General features: G+C 40.2%; 1 protein-coding gene across 1 annotated transcript; it reads left to right on the top strand.

Moving 5' to 3' along the window:
• Positions 1 to 4,614: 4,614 nt before the first annotated feature.
• LOC138584094 (zinc finger protein 83) lies at positions 4,615 to 14,748 on the top strand. The gene is made up of 2 exons (XM_069656238.1): positions 4,615 to 4,732; positions 12,175 to 14,748. The coding sequence occupies exon 2, from the start codon at positions 12,343 to 12,345 to the stop codon at positions 14,266 to 14,268; it is 1,926 nt and encodes a 641-aa protein (XP_069512339.1). The 5' UTR covers positions 4,615 to 4,732; positions 12,175 to 12,342; the 3' UTR covers positions 14,269 to 14,748.
• Positions 14,749 to 15,777: the final 1,029 nt, after the last annotated feature.

The raw sequence follows: 15,777 nt of genomic DNA, 5'->3' as shown, positions 1-15,777 counted from the left end.
TCTGTGGAACAAGAATTGCATTAATGTTTAATTAAAAGCCATACTGCTGCTGACTAAAGCAATACTGTAGATCAATAGCCAGTAATCTTGATCATTTTTGGGAAACGTCTTTAACATATAAGGTTTGTCATGATGTCACTGATGTTATACTAGAGATCATACTCTCATGCTGGTTCTTGGTATTCAAACATAATTTTTCCTCTCAGAAATACTATAGATGGAATGAGACTATATACTGTTTGTTCCAAACATAAATCATTATTTTTTAAGACATGGTTTGATAATGGCATACTACTTCTCTGACAGTTGTTTAATCAGGAGGGTCATTTGTTTACTTGTAATTCATTTTTATCGGAATATAACTTTCTTGTACTCCCCAGAGAATTGGCTATTCTGTGTTGCATCAGGTATAAAAATCCTGCTGTCATCTGCAACGAGAGATATTGTGCATCAAACTACCCTGCAAGAATTAAATCTAGGGAATTTAGATACTTTTTTAAGTATAAAAACTAATAACAAATGTAAAAGGAAAATAATACAGAGGGTCACATGTAGTAAACCTGCCTCTATATTTGTTTATAATCATTTGTTTTGTATAGGCTACTGGTATAGACCGGGAACTGTGTCAAATAAGGTTCGAGAAGTGTCTCTAAAAATATTGCTCTCTAATAATATTAAGTGTTATCCAGTTAAGTCCCTTTTTGTAAAATATAGGAGAAACGTTGATACTCTTTGCTCCATCTGTCACATCTCACCTTTTTGGGGACCTTCTGGAATTAAGTTAATTTTTTTTCCAACAGAAAATTAGATAAACAACTCAAATTCAAACTTTAATTAGTCTAATTTCAAGAAATTGTATGTTATTAACCTTCTGTTAATATTAGCAAAATTCCATATACCTAAGTACTGTCTTCATATTAGGGATGTGCATTTAGATTTTTTTTTTCTGACCGATAACCGACTCCCGTCAACAGTCATAAATCCTTAACGATAAGAATTAAAGATCATTTGAAAGAACAGCCAGAGACCGACAACGAGCTCTCCATCATGCGCGCTCACTCTAATGCTTGCAGAAACACACACACACACAACTAAAAGGTACATTTATTATTATCCTCAGACATAACTACCTGTGGCGCTTACAATTGTGTCCACAAACATAAATACATTATCCAGTGTCCAGTAAGCACGCACTGGAGAATACAGTCGCGTGATCCAGCAGAAACAATGAGGCTGTTCAGACCTGGGATCCGTTTCAGAAAGCGGGTTTAGTGAAAACCCAGAGTTTGTTAACCCTGAAATGAGGGAAACCTCGGGTTTGCCGTTTCAGAAAGAGAGGTAACTTTAACTCTGAGTTGGTTACTATGGTAACTGAGTCTGTGAACCTAACCTGGTCGCGAGCAGGTTTTCTTCAGGAAACTCAGAGTTTCGCTCTGTCTCCTCCCTCTAGAATGTAAAAACCCTCATTTGACTTCCTCATTCATTCAGCCCGTCTCACGCGTGTGTTTGAGTGGTTACCGAATTAAAAGAAGAAATGTTGCATCTCTGTGCTGCTCTGACCCCTTCACAAAAGTATTTTATAATTATGATAAAAAAAATCAAGAAACAAATCTGTGTCAAAGTCATCATTTTTAGATTTTCGACCACCACTGCCGAGAGCACTCAAATAAGACGCTGTAAGTTATTGGATTTTTTTTTTTTAAACTTACACAATTCAGTTTAATCAACATGAATTATAATGTATGTGAAGTCAGCATCATGTTAGGGATAAAGCTAATGCACATTAAAACAGCCACTGAATGATATTTCATTAGTTTAATATTTAAAATATGATTGAAGTGCTTCCATGTAAGTTTTTTTCTCCCGCTGGATTGCTCCTAGATTAATATAAATTTTGGCTCCCGGTCGTGATTAAATATTAAATAAATAGACCAGTTCAAACATGCAAATTTACTCGAGCAGCAATTTCTTCCCACGCCGCTTCTCTCTCTTTTGCAGCTGCAGCCGTGTTACTTTATTTTTCTAAAAACATGCTCACAATCGCTGAATGTCCGCATGAGGATTTCGAGCTCCACAGGTGTGACGTAGGAGGACCTCTTTTTGTGTACCGTTGCCATGGTGAATCGTGGTATCGGGGCTCCATTAATGCTGGCTTTTTACAGTCAGCGTGCACGCACTTAACTCTGGCTGAACCTACTCAGAGTTGATTGAACTAACTCTGATCAGGTGTTCTGGAACCGAAAGCTCAGAGTTTCCTATCTCAGAGTAGATCAACTCAGAGTTCAGGGTTAGACTCACAGTTTGTTGAACCTGCTTTGTGGAACGGACCACTGGTGTCAACCAATGACTGTATATATAGATGGACAACGCGTCTCCATCTGCTCGCATTGCACGAAATTGATGCCAAAATAGCCCCTGTGATAGGCGCTGCCATCTTGCGCTGGTGACGTCATATGGAGCCAGAGACTGTGCAGTAGAGATCGGCGAGTGAAGCGGCCATGGCCACTTCCGCTTACCCAAACACACAATTAACTTACCGAAAAAACAGCAAGGATCCCGCACACCGGCGTGTTTAACAGCAGAATAGCTTCTCTGTGTTGGTCTGAGGTTAACGTTCACAGGTATGGAAACTTCAATGACTGTAGTGATTGTGATTGATTATGTTTCCACTCGCGGATCGTCCTCTACTCTGCTCACCCAGAACTGATTGGCTGCAGGAGCCGAATTTGTCAACAGAGCTATCAATCATCATTTTGACAGCATCAAATAACTAATTAAAAATAAACTTGTCAGAAAAACAAACACTTGGACATGAATCAGCATGATTATAACTAGCTATAATGACAGAAACCATGTTTGAGAAAAATGTATCTGGCGTGTACTTTGAGTTTATAGTTTGACCCATGTCCCACCTGTTAACACGGAGGAGGCGGGCTTTATGACCTATACTACAGCCAGTCAGCAGGGGGCGCCCAAAATGTTTTGGCTTCACTTTTGGTGAGCTATCATGTCGTCCATCTTTTTATACAGTCTCTCTATGGTATCAACATGTGGTTTTCGTGATTGGATCACAAGTGGACAGCCTTAACTACAGGTCTGAACGCTCCCAGGACGGATTGAAGACGCATTCAGATCCGTTCACACATACTGAGGTGGTTCTGGGACGCATTTATCCACATACATCTGGTAGTGTGAACGCACATGTGTCATGGGCCACATTAAGCACCGCCCACTCTTCCGGTATACACGACAACGATCAATCGGATACGAGGAGGCCTCCCCTTTCATTCCTGTCTGATTTAACATTTCTCCGCTGTGTCTCTTAAAAATCTTTTTTAAAAATGTATGTCTCATGTCACTCCAGCTGTGTAAACTTAGTTTATGCATGAGAGCGGAGTGTGCACGAAAATACAGACAGATCGTGTCTGTATTTCATTCACTGTTTCATGCTCTGCTCCTGGCTTAATAGCCGTGATCTGCCCCGTATTTATTTATAAATCACAGTTACCATGAAGTATAAACTAAAATCACATGCCGTGAATGACACGAGCAGGAGCTATAACCCGCGTGCAGATCATCATAGGTTATAACGCAGCGCAGGGAGGAGACCAACGCGTCATAACGTGGATATGTGTGTTAATCGCACTGACATTTCTGTCTGTCTGTCTTGGCCTGTTAATGCAAGGTGGGAACTGCGGGCTTAGAGCTGTCCACTTGTGATCGGATCACAGGACAGATGCGTAATACCAAATGTGAACAGGGCCAATAAGTAAATAAACATTTACAGTCTACCTTTCTTTGATGATTAGCACACAGAACTTTAATAAACATAAGATCCTGTCCGATCCTGACGACGCCGTGTCTGGAGTTTTAAATAGGCTAATTAATAAGTTACGCTGCTGTGCCTAATGCGTACATTTTAAGTCAGTATGTGAACAATAGGCTAAACTTAATATAAAAAGGCCAGGCCAACACCAGTCCGTATTATGTAGATGTTGGTTTTGGTGTAGAAATAGCAACATGTCGACATGCTGTGGGGTTTGTCTAATGCGCAGTCTGTTGACTGTGAGAGCCGCTGCGGAGAATACCCACTCAGACGGTTCCAATGTCCCAGGAGCAGAGATATGCAAGAAAGCTTTGTTTTTTCATTTTTTGATAACTGTTTAACTGCTCGTTTCATTTTGCTCACCTTGCAGGCTCAGCTCAGCCAATGACAACAAAACGTGGCAAACGTGCAAATATATAGGTATATGTATATTTTAAAAAGAACAAATTTTATTTAACTATTTAACTGGTAGTATTAATCGGTTAAAATTCGTAACGGTCGGTTAACGGATGACAGGTTAAAGTGCACATCCCTACTTCATATCATAGCCTACTTAAAATTCTACTTGGACATAGGCTACTAAAATACTGCACAAGCTTTAAAGCTATGAAAACTAGAGCCTTTTGTAATTAATTCTTATTTATTTTTTTATATGATGATGATGAGGAGGATGTATTTCTTTCCGTGGGCTTACAGCGGATTGTGCCTTGTTGTTAATGTAATTGAACCTGTTGTAAGCGACAAAGTGTGAATAAAGTTAAAAGAAGAAAAAAAAGGAGAGCGAGAGACTGGGCCTGCGGCAGCAGTAACGCTAGGTTGTCACCAGGTTGTCACCTAGCACGGAGCAGTATCTGCGGGACGCGAGACATGGAATTAATTGTATATTGAGATGCACCAGCTTTTGTGGTAAGTTGTGTCTGAAATTACTTCAAGCTCTAACCGACTGACTCCTAGATGTCTGGTTATATACACAAATCACAGTGCTTTCGCCTCATGCTAAGTAACGTTAGCATTAGCTGGTAGCAGCTAACGTTAGCCCTCGTCTGACCACATTATTGGCCCACAACTTTACATTTAGTTTTCACAGTTTATTGGCTGCTCATACATTATGCCTGTCTTTAGCTCTATCATTTTTAAAGTAGGTTAGCGCTTAACAGCTCGTTAACGAATAGCTGTTTGTTACGGAGGGACTCAGTCGCCCCCTGGCTGCAAACATCTTGTTAAAACCACACGGATGTAAATTATAATCGTGATATCCTGAAGATAGACATTTGTCTTTGCTAGTAGTGGTCATCAATATCATGAATAACGTTGGTAATGCCTGTCAAAGCTTATTTCTACCGAGCAATACAGACATTTGCACCTCTGGTAACATACCACCAGCTTTGCACATATTTTAATTCTTGTAATTACACCCACCCAAAAGCCCATGTGTCAGTTATCATATCCTAGTTATTTTATTTTTGGTGACATGTTTTTGATAATGGCCTTTGTATTTGAATTGCAGCATATTTAGTATTGTTGTTGTTTTAGACACATTATTGTTAGACAGAATTATGACAGTTGAAAAAATATGAAAATCATTTCTATGTTAAGAAACATCAGTGTTTTGTATAGAGTCCTATTGTTTGTCAATGTATGATTTGCGGAGAAAAGTAACAGGCTTGTTCTTTTTTGGCATGATTGATCAGGTTTATGCATGGTTTTATATACTACATTGCCCATTGAGATTGGAGGTAGTTTATTTAGGCCCGTACAAATGCTAGAAAATATGGCTTAAATTATATATATAATGTTAATACTAAAGAACACTTTCTTATATCTAAACTAAATGATTAGGATTAAAGAATAAAGGATTGGCCTGTGTTCCTGCCTTGAATTGTACATGTTTTGTATAGAGCCCGACCGATTGGTCAACTAATTTTATCGTCCGATTTTCGCACTTTGCAGATATATCGTATCAGCGAATATGTCCTTCAATATGCTCCAATTTTGAATAATTTGAATTTTTGCAGTGCTGTGGGGTAAAGGCCATTGCACCCCTTAAAAGGCAGAGGGTGCAGTTTTGATTTTGACAATGTGAGAGCCAACCTCTCAGTGTTTATAACTTAATTCAGCTGAACTCAAGAAATGAAACAGACACCTCACTCATGGTTACAACTATAAACCAGCACAAAAATGACAATTACCAACATATGCAGAACATATGTTCTAAACAGACCCATTAAAAACGCGAACAAAATATATTTTTGCATTTTGGAACATAAATAGCAAACTTAACAACTTAAACCACTCAGTCAGCACTAGGCGGCAGGCATGATGGGAAATGAGGACGTCCCTATCGCTGCCAGAGTGCGCGTCACAGCTGAGCAGAGCAGAGCAGCAGAGACAGGAAGGGAAGCATTATCTTTCCCATACAGAACGAAACATTGTGAACAACAAACTCATGTTCAAATCACAGTTATCAGCCAAAGAAAGCTTGCTTTCACAGTGCCGCTGTTTCTACCCTCTGCGCATCTAAACTGCGCAGACGAGATCCCGTGTGTAAAGTCTGGCTCTCAGTTAGTTTTAAGTTCGATAATAACCAAGGCACAGGAGCTTTAAGCTTTATTGTCTGCTAGTTTCACAGCGGTTACACTCTAAACAACAAGCTTACACGTCTACACCTCCGTAAAACCCCACAGGAAGATACAGGGTTTTGTTTTAATAAGCCATCGTCGTCTGTCTACTCCGCCCTCAGCACACCTGCAGCTCCTTACAGCAGTGAGACACACACACACGCGGACTGTTCTCATTCACAGAACAGCAAATGAAGACGTTTTGTGAAGTCCCTTTTAGGTCCCATAAAGATGTTAAAGTTACGATGTTACGGTGTTACAGACAGATAGAGAGCAGAGCAGAGAGACAGCCATGTCACCTTCATGTTACGTTTTGATTGAGTCCCGACCTGCGAACTGTTGGCTGAGCTCCAGACCACTGCCCCACGATAGACAGTCCATACATAGTCCAAAATGCCCCAAACAGAGCGGAATAATAAGAATTGAAACACAGACGAAGGGCAGATCCTCTGCAGATACAGACATCAGCTCACTGGATTATAATGTTGATTAAGAGGGAATATTTAATATGGATAATCCTGCTCATTAAGCCTTTTATTACTATTATTAACAGTATCAGTCTGTCAAATGAGCTGGTCTGTGTTTAGTGACTCTTATCTTCAGCAGCACTGTGTGAAGGTGGGAAAAACAAGAAAATCATTTTTGTTCCTACGTTTGTGTTATACTCACTTCTATTTACTTTGATATTTTATTTAATAATTATATTATTATTTATAGTGCTATTTAAGCTGCTACAGAAACACTTTTATTTGAATTTTGTATGTCATGCAAATGTGACAATAACTTTTCAGTTTTGGAATTTTAGTATTTTAATTTCAGATACATTTTGAACATGAGTGAATATATCGGCCAATATATCGATATTGTAATTTTTTTACTCCCTAATATCGGAATTGACATCGGCCCCAAAAATCCAATATCGGTCAGGCTCTAGTTTTATAAGAAACATCAGCATGTCTATTTTTCAGGCAAAAGCTGAGATCTCTGGACATGTCCCCTGCTGTTGAAAAGAAAAAAAAAACGTTCACCAGGGACAAATGGGACTGGTATAGAGAGGCATGCTTTTGATAGAGGAGAGCTGTGGGTACAGCTGAGAGTGGACAGCTTGTAAGGGTAATGGCTGTGTCACTTCTTTACTTATCCATTACTGCCTAATCCTGCTGGTCGACTGAGGTGCTGCTGCTGATTCAGCAAAAGGCCCTCCAAGGAGATCCCCCTTTTGCTGTCTTCTTGGGAGGAGGATGTTCCACCTCAGCTTTATATGCTGTGTCTGTCTGGACAACAGGCTGTTCGGCTGCAGGTGTATGGTCAATGATGCCTGCCCCCTCCTCATCTGTTTTCTCTACAGTGACATGGGGCTGCATACATAGCAGAGATAAATTAGACCTGATAAATAACAGAGAGAGGAGTCTTATTGATAAGATAAAATAGAACTTTATCAATCCCAAAGGAACTTATAGTGCCAGATAGCTCCAAAAAATACAGTCTAATCAGAGAAATGCAAAAAAACAGCTCAAATATAAGTTAAAAAAAATAATATAAAGTTGTTGACACAGAAGCAATGATAGTCCATAAAAATAAATAAATCAACACATTGAAAATCCCTTGCACACATTCTGTGGAAGAAAGAAATCAAGAGAGTAAAGGGTTATGTTACAACTGCACAGCTTTCTCCTACAGCCTGCACACCAGGGCACTGGTCTAGTTAAGGCATCAACACTTCTCTGTCTCGCTGTCAGATAGTCTCATCTGTAAATGTACTTCCTCTGAGTTCTCTTATTCATAAAAGCCTCCTCTTGTCCCCACTGAGAACGGCACTTTGTGGTTTATATTAGGGATGGGCATTTGAAGGCATATCAATATTCTTTTTAAATAAATTGGATATCCGGTTAACCTCGCTCCAAAAAAAATGTGTAGCGCACTTATAATGTAGCCTGCAGCGAACCAACCGCGGGGGCAGAGGGTGTGGCCGCCCCAGGGCCCACGCTCAGCGCTGGCCCCTAATAAGCTACGTTTCCGCCATAGGGCCCTGTCAAACACCTGGCCCAAGGCACGGTGGCGCACAGTGCTATTTTTGACCCAACGCAGTCTGTCTCTGCTGTTTAAAGGGTGCATTAGTAAGATTTGCATGCATCGGTGAGTTCACAACGCACGAGTCTCTGTTTGTTACTCACAGAGAGTAGCGCTCTCCATCAAAAGGAAATATCAGCGTATTTGCTGACACAGTAAAATGAAGTTGTTTATGGCACAGAGAGAGACAGAGAGCTTGTTTCCCTCGTCTACTCACATCATGATACTGCTTTCGGTTTGGTGCTGATCTGGTGATGCCAGAAGACGAGGACATGCTCACCGCTGCCTCCACACACGCCTGCTCAACCTCAGGGAGATTCCTGCTCGAGCCCCACACGGGCTAAAAACAGCCAGAGACCGATGCCAAGCTCTCCATCATGCACGCTCATTCTAATGAGCACTCTCTCTAATACGCGCAGAAACCCGACACACACTCACACACATGGAACTAAGAGGTAAATTTATTATAAACCTCAAACATTACTACCTTTGGCACTGACAATCGTGCCCCCCGAAATTATTACCCTGTCCAGTGTCCATTATGCTTGCACTGGAGAATACAGCCATGTGATCCTGTCCAATCCTGACGGTCTGTCTGGAGATATAAATAATTACAGTTACGCTGCTGTGCCAGGCATTTTCTATCTTTATTCTACTTTTTACATATTTTAAATGACATTGGTATACACGTTTAATGAACAATATGTGATTGATATAGCTATTGAATAATATTTAATGAACATATATCATGAAAAAAAAATCCATAAGCTACAGCTATAGTTGAATACCCATGTCATTTAGAATATCCGTGCCCATCCCTAATTTCCATAATATTGTATTTTCTTTTATTTGTTGTAAACCGCTGACCCAAACAGCTAATCTGATACTGTGCACTGCAGGTATAAAGTGTCGTTGTGCAGAGTAAGATATAGTGCTAATGTTGACCTCAAGATTTAGCAGTGGGAAAAAAAAATCAAAAATAGAAATATAATTTCTTAAGCTCTTGCACTCATAGGCTGGGGGATTGTACATCCGCTTCCCAGCGTTGTTTGCCCTTACAATACTTTTGTAACTCAGGGTTTGATGGCTCAAGCTTCTCACTGTGGTGCTGTTTTCTGTAAGTTCATAGTCTTTGTATGAAGACACAAAATGTCACTGCCAAGCTTCTGTCCCCTGGTTCTTCCTCACGCCACAAAGCCGTAACCAGGAAGCACCTCTGCCACAGCTGTGCAAGTTTCAGCTTAGCCACAGTACCATGTATCTCCTTGAGCGTTAACAGAGAACTTTGATGGCCTCCCTTACTTGTGCTTTTCTCATTTGGACACTACCAAGAATAAGTCCTGTCAGTGCCCTGGAGGTTTTCTTTTATTCATCCTAGGTAAACCACACAACAATAAATTTACATGGCATAACAAGTCTTGTTTGAGCAGGGATGCAAATTCAGAAATGATGTCAACTCTAAAACACATGCAAATTCAACGATGGAAACACGCTACAAATTTTAAAAACGTACTGCAAAAAGCCAAAACAAATACATTAACATCAAACACGCTGCAAATACAGAAACAATGCAAAGTCAAATCACACAAACACACGAAAACACATGCTAAAGTAAAACGCTGAAAATCCAGTCCTCACAACAGAAGTTCTCCAGGCCTGTAGGGGGCGCTCAGAGCCCGATACTGCATGGCTAACAGAAGCTACAATTGGTAGCGGTTACTTTAGCAAAGCTATCTGTTGACCAGGAGCCATTTCTCAACAAAGTTGTGTGATTTCTTTGCCCATGTTATAAAGTTGTGTTTTTGCACAGCTATCAATGGTACATGAACAGAAACACTCTGCTCCAGTAGCGTCTTTAATTACAAAGTCTGGTAATAAATTATTATAAATCTGCTAATAAATTCACTTCCTCGTCTCCCTCTCTCCCGTCAGTAATAAACTTGTAACACCGAGCGCTGGTTAGAAGACTTTAACCAAAATGACTTGTGCTTATACAATAAATTGCCTAACCTAGATTTATTGTTGGCTGACCATGTACATAAACTTAAGTTTAACTTAAGTTCTCTATTGGTAAGAACAAGTATGATTCAGTGAGAGAAGTAATGGAATTGTGCCAATAGAATTCTGGGAAGACCTATGAGGAAGAGTGACCGGGAGACTCTGACGTAGGCAACATTTCAAGTCTTCTCTAAGCAATCATCAACTGAAATAGTGATTTAAATTGACACAAGTATTAGGATTAAAAGGGGAAAAAGACATGCATGCATGGTCACAGAAGAAGGCAATGCTTGTCCGAAGACTTTAAAAGGGAGTTTACTAAAATATTTTATATTACAGTGGGAAGTTCCTAATCAATTTTGTTGTTGGTTGATAGGGACAGGCATATTGCCACAAAATACATGTAAGGAAAATGCTTGTTAGCAACCCAGGCAAGAATTTTGCATAGGCTCCTATAAATTGGAGGCTAAAGCATGCAACATTTGTGTGCTACAAAAACAGCAACCCCAAGCTAGTCAAACTTTCAAAACATTTTTCCATTTTCTTTCTTTTCCAAAGAAGACAACAGACTCATGAGCGAATTTATGTGCGTTTCTTAATGAAAAACATTTTTGAAAATAATGCTTACGTTATTTAGTGATCTTCCTTTGGCCAATTGGTTATGGTGGCACATAATCATGTGCCACCATTTTTCGATCAAAAGCACCAGTTCCAGGAACTTCTCTTTAAGGGACTAAATGGTTCCTGTGGCCCATTGTTGTCTGCGTTTCTACAGTGGCCTAAAGTCCCTGGAAGATTATGCAAATCAGGCCAATGACGTATGAAGAAACCGTAAAAGTAACTGCACTACACCGCCAGTCCAGTAGGTGGCGGTAATGCACCTTTAAGCTGGTTTGCCAACCGCCACACATACTATTGATTAAGACTCAAAGAAGAAGAAGGTACCATCATTTGTGCAACACTACAGTAAACCTGTTGGCATGGAGGAGATTCAGCTTGTGCTGTGTTTGATCGTGCTTTATTGCACCGCAAATAGATTCATTGAGCACAAAAGCTTGCGTCTCCTACTTCCTGTTGGCACACACAACCTCACGGCATCTGTGTGCGGGAGTAAACACTCTGCGACACGTCCGCTCCGCGAACTGTCTGTTTATGTTCCCTGTAACAGCTAGTTAATGCTGTGGCTACATAAACGGGTGGTTCACGGAGTACACACACGGCGTGAGGTTGTGTGTGCCAACAGTACAGAAGTAGGAGACATGAGTTTTCTTTTCATAAAGTTACTGTCACGGTGCAGATCACGCTGATTTGAACACCATTAGAAACGGTTGATGACATACCGTATAAATAACACAATTTGGGGGGGGGGGGGGAGTCAGTTACCCTGGAACTAAATTTAGACCCTGGTTCCTGCTGTCAAAATGCACAGAGTTCCTCAAAAGGTCCCTAGTTCCTGGGGAAAGTTCCTGCTGTCGAAAAGCACCTATAGTAGGTCTCGGTCAAATCCCATCTGGCACATGGTGACAGTTGAACTACAATCCCTTTCCTACCTCTGTGGTGCTTGTTTGACTTGTATTGGCAGTAAAGTGGTCAACAAATGTCATCCTACCCGGCTTGGAATATATTGTGATTGATGGTAATTCTTTTTTTGTATGCCCCCAGGTGCTGTAACAACATGGAACAATCTCAGCAGATGGTTGAACCTTCATCTTGTAAGGACATTGTTTTAGAACCAGTGTGCTGAGTGAGTGGACTTAACTATTCCCACATGGAAACAATTTGACGGGGTATCTGGAGAGAGTTGTACTCATCCTTGCAGATTGACAAGTGATGCCATCAGCACACGGACAAAAGAATTTCATCATGGAAAAACAGAAATCCGTGAATACTGTTGTTTCAGCACAGTTCGTTGGAGAATCATGTACTTTTATCTGCACTGAGTGTGGTGATGGGTTCAGTCAGTATCCAAATTTGTTGGCCCACATGGCCGTTCATGGACCTTTGGAGTCATTTTCCTTTGATGGCTCATCCAATGGATTTGAAATCCCTCGAGAATATGTGCTACAAGAAAATGGTACACTGACAGTTGTGAATGGCTTGGCGCAGTCACATTTGCCTGTTAAACCTCTATCTCCTGGAGTTTTACCATCCCATTACTCATCCCCTATCAAACCAGTGTCTCCAACTCAAAGGCCACAACCTACCCCTTTTAGAGATGTGTTCAGGCCAAGGTCATCAGACTTGCAAATGGACAAGCCTCGTCAGGGCCATTACCGTTGTGATATATGTAGTCGGTCATTTAATAGCCTGCAAAGTTTACATCGTCACCAGCAGTATAGAAATACAGAGCGAGGTTACAAGTGTACTCTGTGCTGTAAGATCTTTGAAGGTAGACAGGACCTTAAGAAACACCTCCATGACCATGCCAATGAAAGGTTTCACTGCTGTGGTCATTGTGGTAAGCGGTTCCTTAAAGTGGATGCACTGAATGCTCATCAAAAAGAAAATCACACCTCACCCAAGGCTACAGTATTAGGTAAATCTGAGAATAAGCAAGGAAAAAAGTTGGAGAAAGCTTATCCTTGTAGGAAGTGTAAGTTGAATTTTTTCTGGATGTCAGATTTCCAGGCACACTCACTGTACCATTGCAAAGGAAAAGAGCCAACTGCTACATTTGCATCTGAAATTGAAGTTGAAGTGAATTCTAAGAACAGAGAAGACTCATTTGAAAACAGCTACTATGGCAAATCTGTCGCCATTAAGAATGGAGATAGTAAAATATTTAGGGATACTACTGCTGAGATTGATACTGCACACTGTGTCACGCCATACAGATGTGGCTTATGTGGGGATCGTTTCCAAAAGTTAACAGCTCTGAAGGAGCATCATCTGACACATCAAACTCAGGAGGAAATAGATCAGCTGAATCAAGAATCACAAAGACCTATTAAGCGAAGAATATCACCTAAAGGCAGGCGTAGAAGAACCAGTAATCCAAATGGCAAACTGCATCCTTGCAAGCACTGTCATCGTGTCTTTAATCATTCTAGTAGTTTATCTCGGCACATGAGATACCATAAGGGTACAATGCACACATGTGTGTTTTGTGGTAGACATTTTCCACAGCGCTGTGATTTGAGACGACATATAGCCATGTACCACAAAGCTGAATTGGAAAAGAAACCTGGTTTGAAAATCTTATACACAAATCCACAAAATGGGCCTGAACACAATTCTCTTAATGGCGAGAAAATCTCAAGCTCCCCTGATGAGAAAACCAAGAGTTCCTCTGACAATGAGCAAACAGCATCACAAGAGCAGCATCCAGTCGGTAAACAATCTGGAAAAGCGGGCCGTGTTAACTATAAGTGTCAGGAATGTGGAAAGAGATTTGGGCTGCTATGTGTGTACCAACGGCATTTGCGCTACCACAAAAAGGAACCTAATAAGTGCCCCAGGTGTCCAGCTCAATTCAGGAATTCTTCATCCCTTGAGCTTCACCTTCAAAACCACCCGAGTACTGGAGAACCAGATGATGTTGGACTAACATGTCATGGCACTAGTTCCAGTGGGGACCTTGCCCTGGAAAAGGGTAATCAAGAGGACATAGAGGATGATGAAATGGACAATACTCGAAATGATAAAGGAAATTCCTCTGATGTTCTTTACGAATGCACTGAGTGCACTGAAACATTCTCATGCTTGGAGACATTTCTTCAGCACCAGACTTCTCATGGCTCAGAAAACAAAGGGTAACTATCATGTCAGACCCGTTGCTGATTTTGCCTACAATCATGCTTTAAGGATTTGAGGGTTTTCGATTGCAAATATTTTTGTAGAACTGTGTAGATTATGAATGTAAAATGTGTGATTATGTTGCCTCATTACTCCTGTTTTTTTATTTTTTGGCATGAGGAAAACTTCCAATTGGAACCAAAGTTGGTGCGGGGAATACCATATTACTTTCAATCTAATTTTAAAATGCACAAAAAAAAGGACAACTACAACTTGCAAAAAATTGACGTGGAACTTGATTCTTCTCCAAGAGGCTATGTTTGGATCTTCAATATGTTTCTTTCATTGTATTTTGTATCCTATTGCTACTTTTTTTTCTTGCAATTATGTGATTTTGAGATTTTTTCAATATGTGGTAGCCTATGTGTTTATCTTCCTTTTTGAAAAGATAGCATTGAAACTGATAAGCTTTTAAATTGTGCCATTAAAATTGTATTTAGAACTTTCTTCATTGTCTATCAGTTTTGCTTTGACCTCCAGTCTGCTGTTATTTGGCAGTAAGAATACCATTATACATTTTTTTTCCTTCTAAATGAAGATCAGATGTCCAATTTGACATTTTTGTCAAATTGTGGCACAGCAGGTTAATGGCAAATAAGCGCATAAAGAGCAATCCTTGTGTTGAGTTTAAGTTGGGGGACACTAATGCAGGATGTAGGTAAATGTATTTAGCTACTCATTTTAAGGTCACTTAACAAGGTTCTTATTTGTTGACACTTGGGTGCACAAAGTAGGAAACCATATCTGTGTTATTTCAGTATTGATTCTTGATGTCCCTATTGAAAATATGTCTGTGAAGACAATAATGCATACTTCTTTGCTGGGTCTATGAGAAATAATACAGTTTAATTAAAACAGTGTCCTATATGAATGGACTGCCATTGTATATAATGAAATGGATTGTAATAATAATATGTGATATATGTGATATGTTAATACTAGAGAGCAGTTTTCTCTTGTGCCTGTATGCCTCAAAATAGTGATGATGATGGCTTTTAGATTAAAAACAAAACAAAAAATATTCAGGAATCATGGGCAGTAATTTCAAGTTTAATGACATCCCTAAAACTGCACTTTCCACTTCACTAATGCAGTAAAAGCCATGGCATTTTAGCTTATCACATCAGAATCAGAGCTGTGATCAGTGGTGGTGAGATTACAACACACTACAGTTTATCTGCTAAATTTTTGCTAGGTACTTTGTCCACGTTGGACGTAGTGAAGGAGCTGGTTAAGGCATGACTGAGTTTGCCTTGCTGCAAGTTAGGCCATGGGGCCAGCCACAGTACTATAACAATGGTTGACTAGACATTTCAAATGGCACATAAGGAAAAACTTTATGTGTATCACTTAAAGTCAGGAAGCTTTTTGTGGTGCATTGTGGGACCATCCAGGAAATATGGGCACTTGAGAGCCTTAGGACATTGCTTGTACCTAGGAAAGTTAACCCACTACAGCTAGTTTTATAAT

This window comes from Semicossyphus pulcher, unplaced genomic scaffold, assembly GCF_022749685.1.
Source record: "Semicossyphus pulcher isolate SPU_LCO1_2020_fin unplaced genomic scaffold, fSemPul1.0.p SCAF_9, whole genome shotgun sequence".
NCBI classification, from domain to species: Eukaryota; Metazoa; Chordata; class Actinopteri; order Labriformes; family Labridae; genus Semicossyphus; species Semicossyphus pulcher.
Note: the sequence above shows the minus strand (reverse complement) of the source record. Positions and strands in the feature narration are given on the sequence as shown.